Here is a 15,450-nt window from a genome sequence, read left to right as displayed (position 1 = left end):
AAAACTTTTTAAAAGAAATATAATGTTGTACATTTATATTTGCACATGTGCAATATTCCCACAATAGAAACCTTCATATAACAGTTTTTAAAATTTGACATTTATTAAATAAAAGTAGCACGTTGTCCTTCGTTGCTCTGTACAGACATGAGTCGTCTACAGTCCACAGCAGTTGTTAAGAGTTTTCTTTGGGCTGATTTGATTCAGTCTGACCTGAGAGTCTGACTGCGGCCTCAGTTTGACATTTTTCTTCACTTCTCTGTGTGAAAGTAAAAAGGCAGGAGTGTTGCCACGGGTTACCAAGCAAAAAACGAGCCAAAGAAATTAACTCAAACTCTCTCTCTCTGACCTCCTACCTTGCCAGATGAAGCACAGCCTCTGTGATGTTTGTACCCTCTTTGGCACTCGTTTCGCAGAACAAGGCACCGTACGTCTACAAGCAAAGCACCGACATCCCTGAGTGCATTCAGTTTACTTAGACACCTTAGACGCCAGGTGTCTGTATAAATACTTTTCCACTAGGTGAAATGGAGAAAAAAAATAAAATAAAATAACACACCTTGGCCAACTTTTCACCGTGCAAACTGCTCACACAGCTTCCCTCAGGAAGCTCCCCTCGGAGGTCCACCTTGTTTCCAATAACACACATGGGTATTTTCTCCTCCGCTGACTCCTTAATAGAAACAAAGCAGACGATAAATTCTGTTCCTAGTTTTTAAATAGTGCTTCTTTTGTCATCTTTTCAACAACTGATCGTCACCACTGCAGTTACCTGAATCTGATCCACCCATGCTCTGACGTTAAGGAAGCTGCTTTCTGAAGTCACGTCATAGAGGAGCAGGACTCCGTGAGCTTTACGGAAGTAAGACCTGGCAATACTACGAAACCTAAAATAAACATAAAAACTCATTTTACTCTAGTGTCTTTTAATTGAGTCAATAATTAAAGAGGTTTACATGTGTTAGAACCAAAATGATAGCACCACATTTTCAGTTTTCATTAAACGGTTCTCATGGAGGTGCTGTACCTCTCCTGCCCCGCTGTGTCCCAGATCTGCAGATTTGTCTTCTCGCCATCCACCAACATCCTCTTCATTTGGAAATCAACCCCTGGGGAAAAAAAGAAAAGAAAAGCAGATTTATATCTCTGAGCTCAAGCGAGTGCCAGTGTTTAATCAAAAGATATGTTTGCCATGGCACGCACCCAGTGTTGTCTGAATATCATCTCTGAACTCGTTAAGGGTCAATCTCAGCAGGAAGCTGGACTTCCCCGCTCCTGCGTCTCCTGCTAAAACCAGGCGGTACATCTGGGTGGGCTCATCACATGCTTCCATGTCTGCTTCCAACGGCTGCTTAAAGGGAGCATAAGATAACAAGGTTACCCAACACTGACCATATAAAGCAAGCATCATTTAGTTACCTTTCAGAAATGAGACTACGCAGCACACAAAACTAAAATTTAAATCAATACAAAATTACAAGAAAGAGCAACGCTAAACACAACACCAAAGAAGAAACCAAAGGAAAAGTGGGAATGCAAAAACGTTAAATCAAGAACCGGTTTACCTTTGGAGAAAAGGCAGATAAACGTCTTCGTAGGGAAGAAGCGATGGAGGTGGCCATACTCGGAGCCATTGACACGGCAGCTTCAGATTTCACTTCTGATATCTGTAAGAAAAACACAAATTCAATGTCCCGAGAGCAGAGGAGCATATTGGCATCGAGCGATCCTGGACCTGTCCCCCACCTCCATGTCAGATGGGACACACGAGTAACTGAAGTGCACAGTTTCCACCGAGCTTCTGCTGTCGTCGCTGTCGTAGTCACTGCCCGAGCTCTCAGCTGTGTCCATCGGCAGGGAGACCCCACTGTCCAGGTATTTATCGGCCCAGGTGGCCACATGAGAGTAGGTCAGTTTGCTCGGGACCTCCAAGCTGTACGAAAACACCCGACGCAAACTATGGCTTTAGATGTGACACTTAAGTGCGTAGACATCAATCGGTAGAGGCATACAGGTGTGTAAAAATCTTTATATACCCGCTATGGTTGAGCGTGCTCTGTCGGAGGGGTTTCATTCTCCTGGCTGGGATTTCATTTTGGGGAGACAGCTGTTGAGCAGATTAGGAAAGTCAGGGAGAAAAAAAAACACCTTAAACTCATGAAAACAGTTGACTGTGAGCTTCTACCTGACAGAGCCAGAGGGTATAGGGAAACATGCTATTAGAACAAAAGAGACTTACCCTTCTTTTAGCTGCAACTGCTTCACTTGCCAATACCGAGCGCAGGTCGTCATTACTGTCATACAGCTTTTTATTCAGTTCCCTAATGATGCATTTAAGGAAATACGTGAGAGTCGCATATACATACAATTATTGCACTTCCTTACTTTACTGTATGGGATTGTCAAGCAGTCAAACACTCCTTATAAATGGTCAGTCAATGCTACTATTTATGTGTAGTTTTTATTCTAAAGACATAATTTAAACAAGCACGCAACATCCCCAGGAGCGGCATACCTTTGGCCACTTTAGTAGCTGTCCAGTGAATTCACAGTGAGACAGCACATGAGCGTTCACATTAGTCTGCCTTAAAGGTTTTACCATTTAACTAATAAAATCAGTCATTATGCAAATAGCAAAAATCCCACTATTCTGTTACCCCCAGTTAGTCCAGATAAGTGGCAGACTCATACAACTAGATTAGAAAGATTAGAGGCATTTAGGAGGTACTTGGCTCTTCTATTACATCGTAGGGAGAGCAATAAATATTTGCATGAACTTGGATTCTCAAATCCAAGTTCATGTTGTTTATATAGAGCTCATAAATGTCAAACAGGAGTGACACTGTCAAACCTGTGCGCTTTATTTACTCACGTAGAAGAGCTTGAAAGTACTGACTAGAGTCATTACATTATTGTTTTAAAAAGTCAGCATAAACACATTATTATGAGCTTAAAGGCAGACTTACTGGAGAATCTGAATCTGACTGGAGTACGACTGGTATTCCATAGCCATCCTCTTCAAATCTTCCGTTTCTCTGTGAAAGGACGCACACACCTTATATGGATTGTGGTTTCTGAGCGTCAGAATCGTCAGGTCAGGTCTGACAATAGCTTTACCGTTCATGTTGAGCTTTCTGATCCGCATACACGTTCTTCAGCTTGTCCAGCTCTGAGTGCAGGATGGCGATGTTTGTCTGGGCTTGCAGAAGAGAGCCGCGTAGCTGCTCGTTCTCCTGTGAGGAGATTCGGTCAATGACAACATAAAAATAAAGATAAAAACATTTTGGGATTTACTGGACTAATCTTGTAGTTTGACTTACGTGTGAGAGATTGCTGATTTGTCCGCTCAGTCTGAGCATCTCTTCCTTTGAATGGTTCAGTTCAGAGTCTTCTTTACTCTTAAATCAATTAAAAAAAACAAAAGCAGTTACATTAAGATTTGGTTAAACAGTTTTACATTTTAATTATATGAAGCAAAGAAAAGCCAAAATACAAAGTAACAGCCACCAGATCTTTTATTGTGAAAGAATGAAACACCAGCAGTTCAGAGTTTAGACATTTTTATATATAAAGTTCAAACCATTTAAATAAAGGATGATTTTTAAGAGAATTGCAACTCATTTGTAGCAAACAGGATGTTTTACAGTTTAAAATGACCTGATGCTGCGATTTAGAAACACTGTTGAGTGTTTCTAAATTACTTTAAACACACAGACTTGCCTCCAATCTCTTGAAACGTACCATCTTATATCCATCAAACTGTATGCTCACAATAAGTTAACGCTGTGTAAGAGCAGCTGATCTATCACGTTCACCATCTACAGGACAAGGAAACCAACTGCTTCCACTATACTGTATGTGCCAAGCAGACATTTGGTACTATTGCAATACAGAGGAGTCTTACTATTAAAGCTACACAGTACTCCAATTACATGTCTTACATAATAACCTAATTGCATTGTTTTGTTTACTTTGCAAGTTCACGTAATAATGTCTCGTCTTCCTCGTTGATAGGAAATTATTAACCAGGAATTACTGTCAAAAACTTAAGTAGATGTTTTTAAGATGACTTCTGCTGAAGGTTTAAATTCAAAACGGCTTAAGTGAATCATCAGAGAGTCTTTATTTGACCGGGCTGATGTTGGTCACCATCCACAATAGTCACAGACACTGGAAATTTGTCTGACACAACATATGCTGCATGAGGTGGCAATCATATTTTTGCATTGTGGACACCAAAATGCTAGTGTGGCCTGTAGATGAACTACAGTAAGCCACATAGAGGTGCATTTTTGTGACGCTGTAGCTTCTTAAAGGCTTTTAAACAGCTGGGTACTGTAACACTAACTGATATTTTTGCAAAGAGCTGCTTCATGTGTTTAATCAAAAAACGCTTGGCTGTGAATAGGCTGTAGTCAACATAAAGGGGTTACACATAGTGTTTTTTTCGTTTTTAAATGACCCGTTTTGCAGGCATCCTTATGACTCTGCATTATCAAACTTGCTCTGTTCTATATTCTATATCAGGTCAGTTCTTTTTGCCAGTTGAAATATTTTCATAGAACTGTTATATTTGTTGCAGTTTCTCGTTCCCTCTTTGCCACACCTCTCTTTAAAAAAAGATTTGTTTTTATCTCAGCGAGTCTTTTTGCCAGGATAATTAAAAGCATATCTAAAAATCCAAAAACTGATGTCAGCTTCTAACTTGTGACAGGAAAGTTAAAAATCACACATATACATAACTCCCGTGAGATATGTCTGACAAATTATGACAACAAGTGCTTTACAACACTTTAAAGTCGATAATTTTCAGCAGACACTGGCAATCACTGTTTGCCATGACACAGGGACAACTCGCTACAAGAAGCCAAAAAAAAAAAAAAAAAAAAAAAGGTTTTGGCCAGTTCCTGCTTTAAATGGGTGTGGAGTGAATTTCTGGCTTCACTTTTTATGCCTCATTTACTCTATGCATTTAAATGCCTCCAGCATGGTTCGATTGAACAGTACAGGTAGTGTCTATACAATGTGTGCTTTTACATCTATGTTAATGCACGTAATATGAAGCCTTAGAATGAGCGCAGCTAGTCTCCAAAATACACACAACTCTCTCTTAATTATGCTTTCCCTCTTTTTTTGTCTCCTCCTTTATTCAATTCATCTTTCCTCTGTATTTTTATTCACTATTCAAATCACCAAGGCTAACTTATTGTATAGCTAACCACAAATGTGTATGTTTACATTACATTTTCTGCTACGTCTAATGTGAACGGAGAAGCAAAATGCACCAGTAAAAAGTCTTGTTTTTAAGCGAAATCTTGACATTTTCTGGAAATGCTGTCATTTCTGGATGAAAGGTAGTGAGCAGACTTTATCTGTCTGCACGGTCCATCACACTTTCCCAGAAAGCAAGCAGCAGCAGCTAGACATCCTACAAGAGCTTGTGTGTTGCTTTTCAGATACAGAGGCTTTCTTCTCTTTTTGTATGTTGTTAGAGAACATCATGGGGGAACAAAGTAGACAGCTGTCTGTGAAATACGAAAAAAAACAACAACCTACCTTTAACAGTCTTTCCACACTGGCATGCAGGTCTGCAACTTCATTCTCATGCCTCCTCTGCAAGCCGGCCATAATTTCTTCCATTTTCTTTCTCTCCTGTGAAACCGAAGCAGTTAGAAGTGCAGGCCAGCTCAGGCCTTGAAGAGGGGCTTTCCTGTGACTTTACAGAGGCTCTTTGTGAAAACACATGTAACTAGCTGCTGTGGGCTGTGCCACAAATTTGCAGGTAGCTCACATGAAACACTGAGGAATGAGTGCAATCTTTCCACTTCAACAGGGAATCAAATGCAATCATTTAGTCCACTTGTCTGCGTGCTGTTTATTGATTAAATATGCTGCCTTTCATGATGAAATTTCTTACGTTTAACTTCTAAGTATTGAAGTAAATCACAGGAGCAACGCTTCACATACTATGAACCCTGCAGCTATTCCACTCACCTCGTCTCTCGCCCTCTCCTCCGTCCTAGCGAGATGTTGTTGTATATCGTCCTCCAGCTCTGTCAGCTGACTGTGATTTAAGCCCTCGGCTCTGTTTGAACAGAAAAGTCTGTTTGAGTCCATCCTTCAAGCACGCTCAGTCAAAGCAGATCCTCCAACAGCAATCCGAATACAAAAATGAGCAGCACATAAAACCAGAAGAGTCCATTTATTTGATCTAGCTGACTGATTTGACTTGAAACCTGCTACACTTGTGGCTTCGCTCTTCAGCTCAGACAACACGTGAGCCAACCAGAGTCGAGGGAGGGACAGAATTTCAAAACAAGACTCCCCAGGTGATTGCTACTGAGGTACTGATTACTGCCAGTGGAGTTTCTTAATTAGATGCCCACACACATTTATTCTACTTTATGTGGGGAAAAGGTTACTTTATAGATACAACTAATGGAAACAGATGGAAATACCCAAGCTATGAAACAATTAAACGACTGGGAAGGGCAGCAAATTTTAGTCTTCCTACTTCCTTGAGAAAGGAATGTTAACTTTCCCATTCCATGCAGTTAGTGAAGCACACAAAGCTCTTAGAGACACACTCACTTTTGTTTGTTATGACAGAGATTCCATGGCTTAACAGACTGTCTTTACAGGAAATTATTAAAAAGGCTGAGGTCAAACCTTGATTAACCCTTTAAGACACAAACTACTAAAAGTCACTGTTTGGCTACTCAAAGTAAGCAATCAGGAGTGGTTGTAGACCTTAAGCAGCATCAACTTTTTTGTAAAAACATCCATCTTCTTCTGCTTATCCAGGTCAGGGTTGCAGGGGGGCTGGAGCCTATCCCTAACACATAGAGACAGACAACCATTCGAACTCAGGTTCACACCTACGAGTGTCACTACTAAGAAAAACATCAGATAAAGCTGCACATTTACGGAGCAGATAAACAAAGGGGAAAAAGCTGAGATAGTTAAGTCTCGGCTGATGGGTGTTACCCATGGTGCAATATTTCTTCACTCACCCACTTTCACTCTCCATGTATTTATGAACCACCTTGCATTCAATTATTAGTTTTTATTCGTCTCTGGCTCGCTTACACAGTGTGTCTTTTATCCTGTCTTCCTATTAAAAAGGAGTTTTTTCTTCCCACTGACACTAAGTGCTTGCTCATAGGGGGTTTTCTCTTTATTAGTGTTGGGGATTTACCTTACAAAAATCCTTCAGGCAACTCTTGTTGTGATTTAGCACTACATAAATAAAACTGAATTGACTTCAAAGGAGCTGCAGGAAAGTTTGGCATTCAGTGGAGCAGCCAGCATGATGCATGGACAGGCTCTACACAGAAGAGAATTGAACCTAAAAAAGATGATTTCTTTAAATTTAGGATTAGCGTCTTCAAACAAAGCACAAAAAAGCCCCTCACAATCCCCTCATTTGGGGAGTACAGGAATCGGTGGTATTTAGAGCTCGCCATACCTGCAACACAGCATAAAATACTTCAAAACTTTAAATGATCTGAATGTAAAAGTAGTTGAATATCTCGCAAAAAGACTTTGTTGTATAAAAGGAAGTTTTTGTGTCAGGATGCGATTCAGAAGCACAGTTTTACACCCATGTCAGAGAAGGATAGAGGAAGACCTTGTGTATGCAAACCACTGGCAGTGTTATACTAAGAACACCCTAATCCAAATCACAGAGGTGCTTTTATTATTATTATTTTTCTATTTCAGAACAGTGACTGATGAGCCAACTGACAGATGGCATATGAGACTGCAGCAACATCAGAAGGGTCAACTAGCAGTTAGATCTCCACTAATCAGAACTGTTGAAATCTGCACAGATTCACAGTCTGCCCAAATAAACATTTAACTCTGCTGTTGTGTCTCTAGCTCATTTGGGGAAAACAATTACAATACATTAGCTTAAGAAAATATGCAAATTGCACACTGACAAAAGTAGTGAAGACCGGAGGGTTAAACACTTAGCAGCTTCAGCAGTTAGATAGTAAACCACATTAAAAATGCACTTTAACTGCATCCACAAGAGGGCAGCCACTTCATATCTGCTCATATCATCACTGGGACCCATGTGCTGTGACTTCCTGCTGATTGTTATATACTGATTTGACTTTACAAGCTCCTCCTAAATCTACTGACCACACGCAGGACAGTTGCTCTTACCGCTTCAGACTGGTTTCAAGCTGTTCACACTGAAGTCTGCTGTCCAGGCTTTGGCTGATCAGGGAGTGGATGAGTTCCTCATACTGCTGCAGGAGAGTCATGTTTGCAGAGGAGTGAATGGCCTTGTAAAGATCGGCCAGCTGCTCCCTGAAACTATGACAACACAACAGTTAGTAACCACCTGCTGACTGACATGTTTTCAGTTGCATATTTTGACTAAAATATGGTTTTAGCAGCAAATTATAAACTCCTGGAGGGCTAAAAGATAGGTGTTAAAAGTTGATCGTTTCAGAAAGAGAAAGCAGTGCAACAGACCATTCATGATGGATATCCACTGTGGAATAAATGGGTGAAACAAAAAGGTAGAGGTAAACATCTTTTGACAAAATAGTGCTGTAATTTCTATTTCAACCCTTCAATTAAAAGATAAAACTTAGTACATCAGTCGGTATCTTGAGTGTTTGAAATCTACTCTGATGTGGTGTACAGAGCTACGTTTAGGACATTTTTCTCAGTGTTAAAAAAGTTTCTAGATCTCATTAGTATACAGCAAGATAGCAAAATCTAGCTTTTCTAGGTTTGGAGAAGATCTATACAGATCTAAAACAGTTTGGGTTTCTGTGTGTCACTGATCACCATTAGAGAAAACTGTGAAAACTTCCATTTAGAAATAATGTAACAAATATAATGCCAAGCTGAGCTATGCTTAAAGATAGTTGCATTTTTTAAACTATATTTTTCTGTATTGTTTTCTTTTTTTCTTTCTACAGTGTTGAGTCACATAATACAATACTGAAATGTAACTTATTACAAATACTAATATTTTACTTTGAGTAAATGTCCTTGAATGTTCTATACAAATATTGTACTTTGTATTTCATACCATTTAATGTAAAGCTATTTATTTCTATTATTATTATTATTATTATTATTATTATTATTAATAATAATAATAATAATAATAATATTTAACATATACAATTATAGTAAGTAATGAAAATTGCCAGATGGTGCTAAAATGATTTATGCATTAATTAAGACTTCATCGTTGCTGAAACCATATACTTACATCCAAACCATAAACTGGCCTGACCTCTCCTTTAAGTCATAGAGCCACACACATTTCTCCCAGCCAGTCATGGGATCTAACCCCTAAACATCAACCCTACATACAAATAAAAACTTGAAAAAAAAAAAGTCACAAATGCAACAAAGTCTCTTTTTTTTCCAAGTCTTTCACTGAGTGCCCTGATATCAGTTAATCAGTAATAGTCCAGCAATATAATTGTGCATAGTACTTTAGGCATTTTAGGTATATTTAGTACTTAAAATGAACTTTACCACTTTGACCACTTTGCAAGAAACCTATTCAGTATAAACCACTATTTGAACTCATGTGCATCAGCAGTTTTTAATACATCACATGTTTTTCTGACAAATATTCTGATTTCCTGTACTTCCCTCCGGCTTCCTCTTGGTTCCGAGTGGCACCCCATTTAAAAATCCTTTATAAACGCCCCTGCCACTAAGAAAGATGACATCAGTGACGATACAAAAGTTATGGGACGTAGGTATATACTTATTATCTTAGTATAAACGTCCAGTGTTTTTTGATTACATTCAAGCTGTATATCGTTTTTAAGGGTGAGCTTGTTTATTCTTCCAGTACACACCTGTACCGCATGACTAATCAGTGCAGCACAAAGCTAACAGTGGGGCAGCAGTAACCACTGGCCAGGTAATTTCCAGCCAGAATACGGGTAGAGCAAACTGGAGCTTCCCGGATGTGAGTTTACCTTTCGGTAAGGATGGATTTCGTATCTGCCTTGTCTTCAAACTCTTCCCAGGGGGAGTCTTGTGCTTGGGATGCCCCTGCGCCGAAAGACGCCAGATCCAGAGTCTCCGAAACCTCCTGAAACCTGGAGGAAAACCTGTTGTAGTCGATGTATCCGTCTTCGTGCGGGTCAAACTTGTCAAACAGAGTCCCGATCTCGGTTTCAGGGACGCTGAGCTCACGGCAGACTACAGTAAAGTCCTCGTACTCGATCTTACCGGACTTGTTCACGTCGCAAACAGAGAATAATCTCCGAAGGTTGGGTCGCTCCATAGTTACTGGTTTAAAAATAAAGTATAATCCAGAAAATGTTAGAATTTAACAAACTTGAGCCAAAATAAAAGCCCCCACCATCGTCTCAGAGTTACTGTAGAGGATTGGTCCAAACCTGCCTGTAGGCGGGTACCAGCCGAATCAATGGACCCTAATGTGCCTCCTCGTTTGGCTTGGACTGGAGTTAGATGTCATGTATGTTTGCAGTGACGCTGTGATATAATAGAACTACAACAGACAACGCAGGTGCTTACCTGTGTTTACCTTTAAGGTGTGTGTGCTCCATGTGAGAGTTTTATCAGATAACCTGCGCACCATTGTTTGGCTGGGTTTGCAGAGTTTCTGACAACACCCTGAGAGGAAAAGCGGTAACCTGTGCTCAGAGTTGGGGCCCACAGTTTGTTCCAGCTGGGACTGCAGCAGCGTTTTGAAGTCACTGGCCACTTATTTAGAATAAGTGTTCCTTGAAATAACAACATTCCTAATCAGCCAATCACATGGCAGCAACTTAGTGCATTTAGGTATGTAGGCACCAATTGTGAAAGTTCAAAATGAGTATCTGAATATAGAAGGGTGAGTTAAGTGACTTTGACTATGACATGGTTTTAGGTACCAAGAAAGATAAATATCTGCTTCAAGCTAATAGTATGAAAACAGGAAATAAACCATGTTATGACGAAGTAATGCAGAAGAGCGTCTCTGAGCCCAACATGATGAATTTTCAAGCAGGTGAGCTACAGCAGCAAAGGATCACACCGACCTCTGCTCCTGACAGCCACAAATAGAAAACTAAGGCTATAAATCACACAGGGTCACCAAAATGAGACAAGAGAAAAGTGGAACTATTGCTTTGTTCTGTTTTTGCAGCAACTTTCAGATGGTATAGTCAGAAATTCGGGTAAACAACATGAAAGCATGAATCCATCGTCCTTGGTAATTAGTGGTTCAGGCTGATGGGGGTATAATGGTGTGGGGGATGTTTCCTTAGTTGCCCTAGTACCAACTCAAGCTGGAATACCTGAAACTTGGTAAAGCTGCTGAATATCAGTATCTCAGGTTAATTTTGAACGGCACTTACTATTGTATGAGTTTATAAAGCATTTATGTAGTTATTATTTGCAACATATATCAGATGGTGCTGCCGCCATGCGGTAAAAGAAGAAATTACAGTTTATTCTGTTTATGATGGCAGTCCATAAATAATACATTTTAAGGTAGGAGCGAGGGGCGATTTAAATCGGACCTAGGGCCATGATTCACAGTCACTTCAACGCGCTTTATATTGTGAGGTAAAGACCTTACAATAACACAGGGACAATCCCAATAATCAAATGAGCCCTTAATGAGCAAGCACTTGGGAACAGTGGGAAAGGAAAGCTCCCTTTTAACCAGCTGGAGGTTAAATAAACAAATTTCTACCAGAAAATGATACAAATTGGTATTTGCATCAAATGTTAGATGGTAAAAAATAAAATTTCTTGCATATGGACCCATTAAAACCCAGATTTGAGGTCTCCCACTACAACGCTCTTGCAAAAACCTGCACCATTGTCTGAAAGGAAATGGTTAACCTACTGAAATCATGAGCCTTTCAAATAACAAAAATCTCCATTTTATCTTTATTTGAAAAATTAAAATAAAGTGCTTTTTATATACAATACAAAAAGAAAGAAAACAGTAGTGATGTATGATACAAAAAAATACAATTCACAATATTTTTTACATTGGCAGCTGAATTTACAAAACAACTTTACATAAAAACTTGTTTACTTACAATACATGTTGACAAGAGTCTGAGCAACTTGTACTGTCACAAATAGAAGAAGGCCCGACTATAGTGGTTCAATAAGTGAGAGCAGACGACGATACTTTCACTGTGGCATTAATAGTGTAGGCTTGTATTCAAATACAGAAAAACATATTCAGTACCTGCACATATTCGACTAAATCACTGCCACGCCGTATTTATTCTGCGCTTTGCAAATTTAATATTGTTCTGATGACAGCCGCTTCACCAAAAGCTGCCACTTGTTGTTTTTAATAACAGTCAAAGCATGAGTCTTTCATATTGCATGAGTGAATATAGCTGACTAGTCTTTGAAATTCAGTTTTGCAGTGCCATTTATAGGAAATGTAATATAATACTAATGCTTATATTTTTTTTAATATTTAAAAAAAAAAAGAAAAATCAGCCAGTGGTTATTTATGCACTACAGTTTAAGAATAAAATAGAATCCCTGACTGCGCTTGAAGCCACCCTAACAAAAATGTAAAATAAAACGACACCTCTCATGAGCAGGTATTGTACAACATTGACACAATTAAATTACACGTATTCACGGTTTTGACGTTTTTTTTTTTTTTTTAAGTATGGCCAGTCCTGTCACACCTACAGTGTAGCGTTTGACTCCAGAGCACTACTACCTGGTTAGTTTATTATCCCCAAGAGGCACATCTCTTGATTATTGTTTCAGAAGGCATTCTCCATTCCCACCCCTCCCCCCAAGGCAGATTTGTAACCAAATCCATAACCTGCAGTGTACTAAGGCTCCTAACATGATGTGCAAATCCTGTGCTTTCTGAGTCACGATGTATATGCCTTCCCTTCAGGTACGCATTTTTTCTGTTGTTGTTGTGAAGTATTGATTTTGCTGGCTGGATCACAATACTAGAGCCATACTCAAGTAAGAATAAAAAAATATTGGATGACATGAGAAACGCTTTCAAGTTACGCAATCATCTGATTTAGTTATATTAAAGCGAGAAAAATCAGTAAAATGAACAATTCCCCTGTTTATTACTGAATGAGAATGAGAGTTATTGCCTTAATGGTTGCCTTTACAACCACCTAAGAGGCTGTTTTCTTCATCAACACTCTTCAGTTTATATTTATATCAAAGGTGGCAGTCTACAGGTGTGTTATTGAAATCACATTATTTTTAGGTGTTTGTTTTAGATTCAGTATGATTCAGTGACAGAACAGCTGTGAAAAAATGTCTCCATAAAATAACCTATTGGCCACATAATAATAATATTAATAATGACGATAATAAATATTGATAACCTTTCATCATGCTGCAATAAATGACCTGCCGCAAATTTAACATTACCGTTCCGGACGCTCGTCTTTTATCGTCTGTTTTTGTCACGCCAGCCTTTCAGAGCTGCATCATCTTTCTCCAGAAAACGCACCAAAATGGCTAAAATCTCTTGCATACTTGCGACTGCGGTGTAATGAGTGTGCGTCTCTTTGCGTGGGTGTGTGTTTGTAGTGCCACTGTATCTAAAGTAATTAACAGTGCCAACACCTTTGTGCTTACTCAGTCTCAAGGTGAGGTGTTTCTCGGTGTTTACCCCACTTCACATTATTTGCTTTGCATAGACTGCCTATCTCATGAAGAATAGCGTGATAATACCTGGAATGAGTCCCCCTCCCTTCCCTTTTATCATATTTGGTGAAAGAAAACCAAGACAAATCTAACAACTTAAAGTCAGTCGTCATCAGACAAATATTTATACCTAGTATAGATGGCAATACTTAAAAAGCACATTTCTCTCTTTTCTTGGAGTGCAGTGATTGAGGTGGTAAGAGTTTCTGCATTTCTGCTTTCATCTTTTCAGATTTCTTTGTTCTTGCTGTGTTTGAATTAACTCTAAAATAATGAGTGTACTTGTGTGAATGTACACAGGCTATCCTGTAAGAAACATTACAGGACTTTTTTAATATATATGTATGTATATCTTGCCTGTCTTTGACTTGTTCGTGTGGATTCTGCTTTACCTTGCTACAGTACAGTACATAGTGCACAACCTCAGTGAAGGCTAAACTCTCGCAGAATGAAAATAAATCAGCAAACACTGCGTCAGGCGTCGTGTTCGAGCATCACTCTGCCTTTCAGAGTATTACCGGCATGTCATATGGACGGACTGTGAAAGGCAACTCTCTGAAATCTGTTCGCTAAATCGTGGTCACGATGCCATGTCAATGCTCGTTACATTCCCGTGAGCCGTACGTGAAAGTCTGAAGGCGAGCCGGAGCTTCTTCAGTGTGCTTCAAATGCACTTGAATAAGAGGGTGAGAGGAAAACGAAATAAAACGCACATGGACCACATCGACAGAATTAAAAAAGAAAGAAAAAGGAGCGAGAGAGAGAGTGCAAAATCTGTGTAATGTAAAGTCTCTCCACGAGAGTGCTGATTTTTCCCTCTTATGTTTTTGTCTTTCTCAACAAGTGCACTCTTTCCTTTGAGTTCAAAAGCAGTCACTCCATATAACATGAAGCCTGCCTCACACTATAGAGTCTTTAATCTCGGAGCCCAGCCGGACTCGAGGCCGGGGGCACGTGGGTGAAATCTCCACGTGGCTCTCTCTTAAGTTCAGAGGCCTCTTCTCCGATTCAGAGAAGCTCTTGCTGTTATCAGGTGACGAGCACTCGTGCGGTGGAGTGCTGCAGATGTAGTTGTCATTAAGGGTCTGGTACCCCTTGTGATCCGAAGCTGAGGTTGTGACTGTGTTGCCGTTGAGCGGCAAGTTTTCAGCGGGTTTCCCCACTATTCTGGGCTTCTTCTGCTGCATGTTCGGGCACTCTCCCTCCTTCAGCATGGACTTCATGTGGTCACGGTTCCTGTAAACCACAAAAAGGGAGAAGACTACCAGGGAAAACACCAGGAGGGCGCATACAACGATTAGCTCGTTCCAGTAGGTCTTTGTGTTGATCTGCGGCGAGCGGGCCTCCCCTGGCAGGATGATGATTTCCTCCTGTGAGATCTGCGGCGTACGTGAACGGCCTGTCAAGGTGGTGCTCTCCTCCTTGGCTTCGCCTCTCACACAGTAGTTTGCCAGCAGCTGTCTGAAGCCCTCCTCCACTGACCAGCACTCGTATGTTTCCTGCTTGTCCGCTTGAGCTACCACCACCAGTCCCCCCTCTGGGCTGGGGTAATGGAAATGACCTGCGCTCTCACCGAACTCCCACTTCCTTTCAGCCAAATTAGAGCGCAGCTTGCAGGGCAGTACTTTGAATGTGTTGGCTGGGATAATGATCACCTGGCATGACGACATCCCTGCGGAAAGTCAAAGCGTAGATGAGTCAGGTATGGCGTGAAAAAAGGCTGTACCACACGGCTGATACAGAATAATGTTTTTTTTAATCAACTCTCATTTTGAGAGGCAT

The 15,450-nt window shown here is 40.2% G+C and overlaps 2 protein-coding genes across 9 annotated transcripts in view; both read right to left on the bottom strand.

The window, feature by feature from the left end:
• Positions 1 to 8: 8 nt before the first annotated feature.
• Positions 9 to 10,689, bottom strand: rasef2 (RAS and EF-hand domain containing 2). Of its 3 annotated transcripts, none has more exons than XM_026175981.1 (18): positions 10,534 to 10,689; positions 9,969 to 10,284; positions 8,173 to 8,325; positions 5,995 to 6,085; positions 5,557 to 5,652; positions 3,321 to 3,398; positions 3,118 to 3,233; positions 2,967 to 3,035; positions 2,240 to 2,321; positions 2,037 to 2,107; positions 1,747 to 1,933; positions 1,566 to 1,667; positions 1,204 to 1,351; positions 1,028 to 1,109; positions 773 to 887; positions 560 to 673; positions 357 to 433; positions 9 to 259 (listed from the first exon to the last, which is right to left on the bottom strand). In XM_026175981.1, the coding sequence occupies exons 1-18, from the start codon at positions 10,595 to 10,597 to the stop codon at positions 157 to 159; spliced, it is 2,064 nt and encodes a 687-aa protein (XP_026031766.1). In that variant the 5' UTR covers positions 10,598 to 10,689; the 3' UTR covers positions 9 to 156. The 3 variants fall into 3 exon arrangements, with proteins under 3 accessions (XP_026031766.1, XP_026031767.1, XP_026031768.1); XM_026175982.1 differs by having other exon boundaries at positions 1,204 to 1,348; positions 10,534 to 10,688; XM_026175983.1 differs by having other exon boundaries at positions 10,544 to 10,687.
• A 1,281-nt stretch (positions 10,690 to 11,970) lies between these two features.
• Positions 11,971 to 15,450, bottom strand: part of sema4ba (sema domain, immunoglobulin domain (Ig), transmembrane domain (TM) and short cytoplasmic domain, (semaphorin) 4Ba) — an 82,101-nt gene continuing 78,621 nt past the window's right edge. For all 6 annotated transcript variants that reach the window (XM_026175978.1, XM_026175980.1, XM_026175977.1 and 3 more), the window contains one exon: positions 11,971 to 15,340. In XM_026175978.1, coding sequence (XP_026031763.1) covers positions 14,568 to 15,340 — 773 coding nt within the window. In that variant the 3' untranslated portion in view covers positions 11,971 to 14,567. The remainder of the gene's footprint in view (positions 15,341 to 15,450) is intronic.

The sequence above is a fragment of the Astatotilapia calliptera genome, chromosome 7 (assembly GCF_900246225.1).
Source record: "Astatotilapia calliptera chromosome 7, fAstCal1.2, whole genome shotgun sequence".
In the NCBI taxonomy this organism is placed as follows: domain Eukaryota; kingdom Metazoa; phylum Chordata; class Actinopteri; order Cichliformes; family Cichlidae; genus Astatotilapia; species Astatotilapia calliptera.
Note: the sequence above shows the minus strand (reverse complement) of the source record. Positions and strands in the feature narration are given on the sequence as shown.

Excerpts from the sequence above, each read along its gene's own strand:
- rasef2 (XM_026175981.1), bottom strand. The coding sequence starts at position 10,597 with ATGGTGCGCAGGTTATCTGATAAAACTCTCACATGGAGCACACACACC. Across the intron at positions 3,234-3,320 it reads AAATCAGCAATCTCTCACAC|GAGAACGAGCAGCTACGCGG; the intron begins GTAAGTCAAACT and ends ATCTCCTCACAG. Across the intron at positions 2,108-2,239 it reads CAGTTGCAGCTAAAAGAAGG|CTGTCTCCCCAAAATGAAAT; the intron begins GTAAGTCTCTTT and ends TCTGCTCAACAG.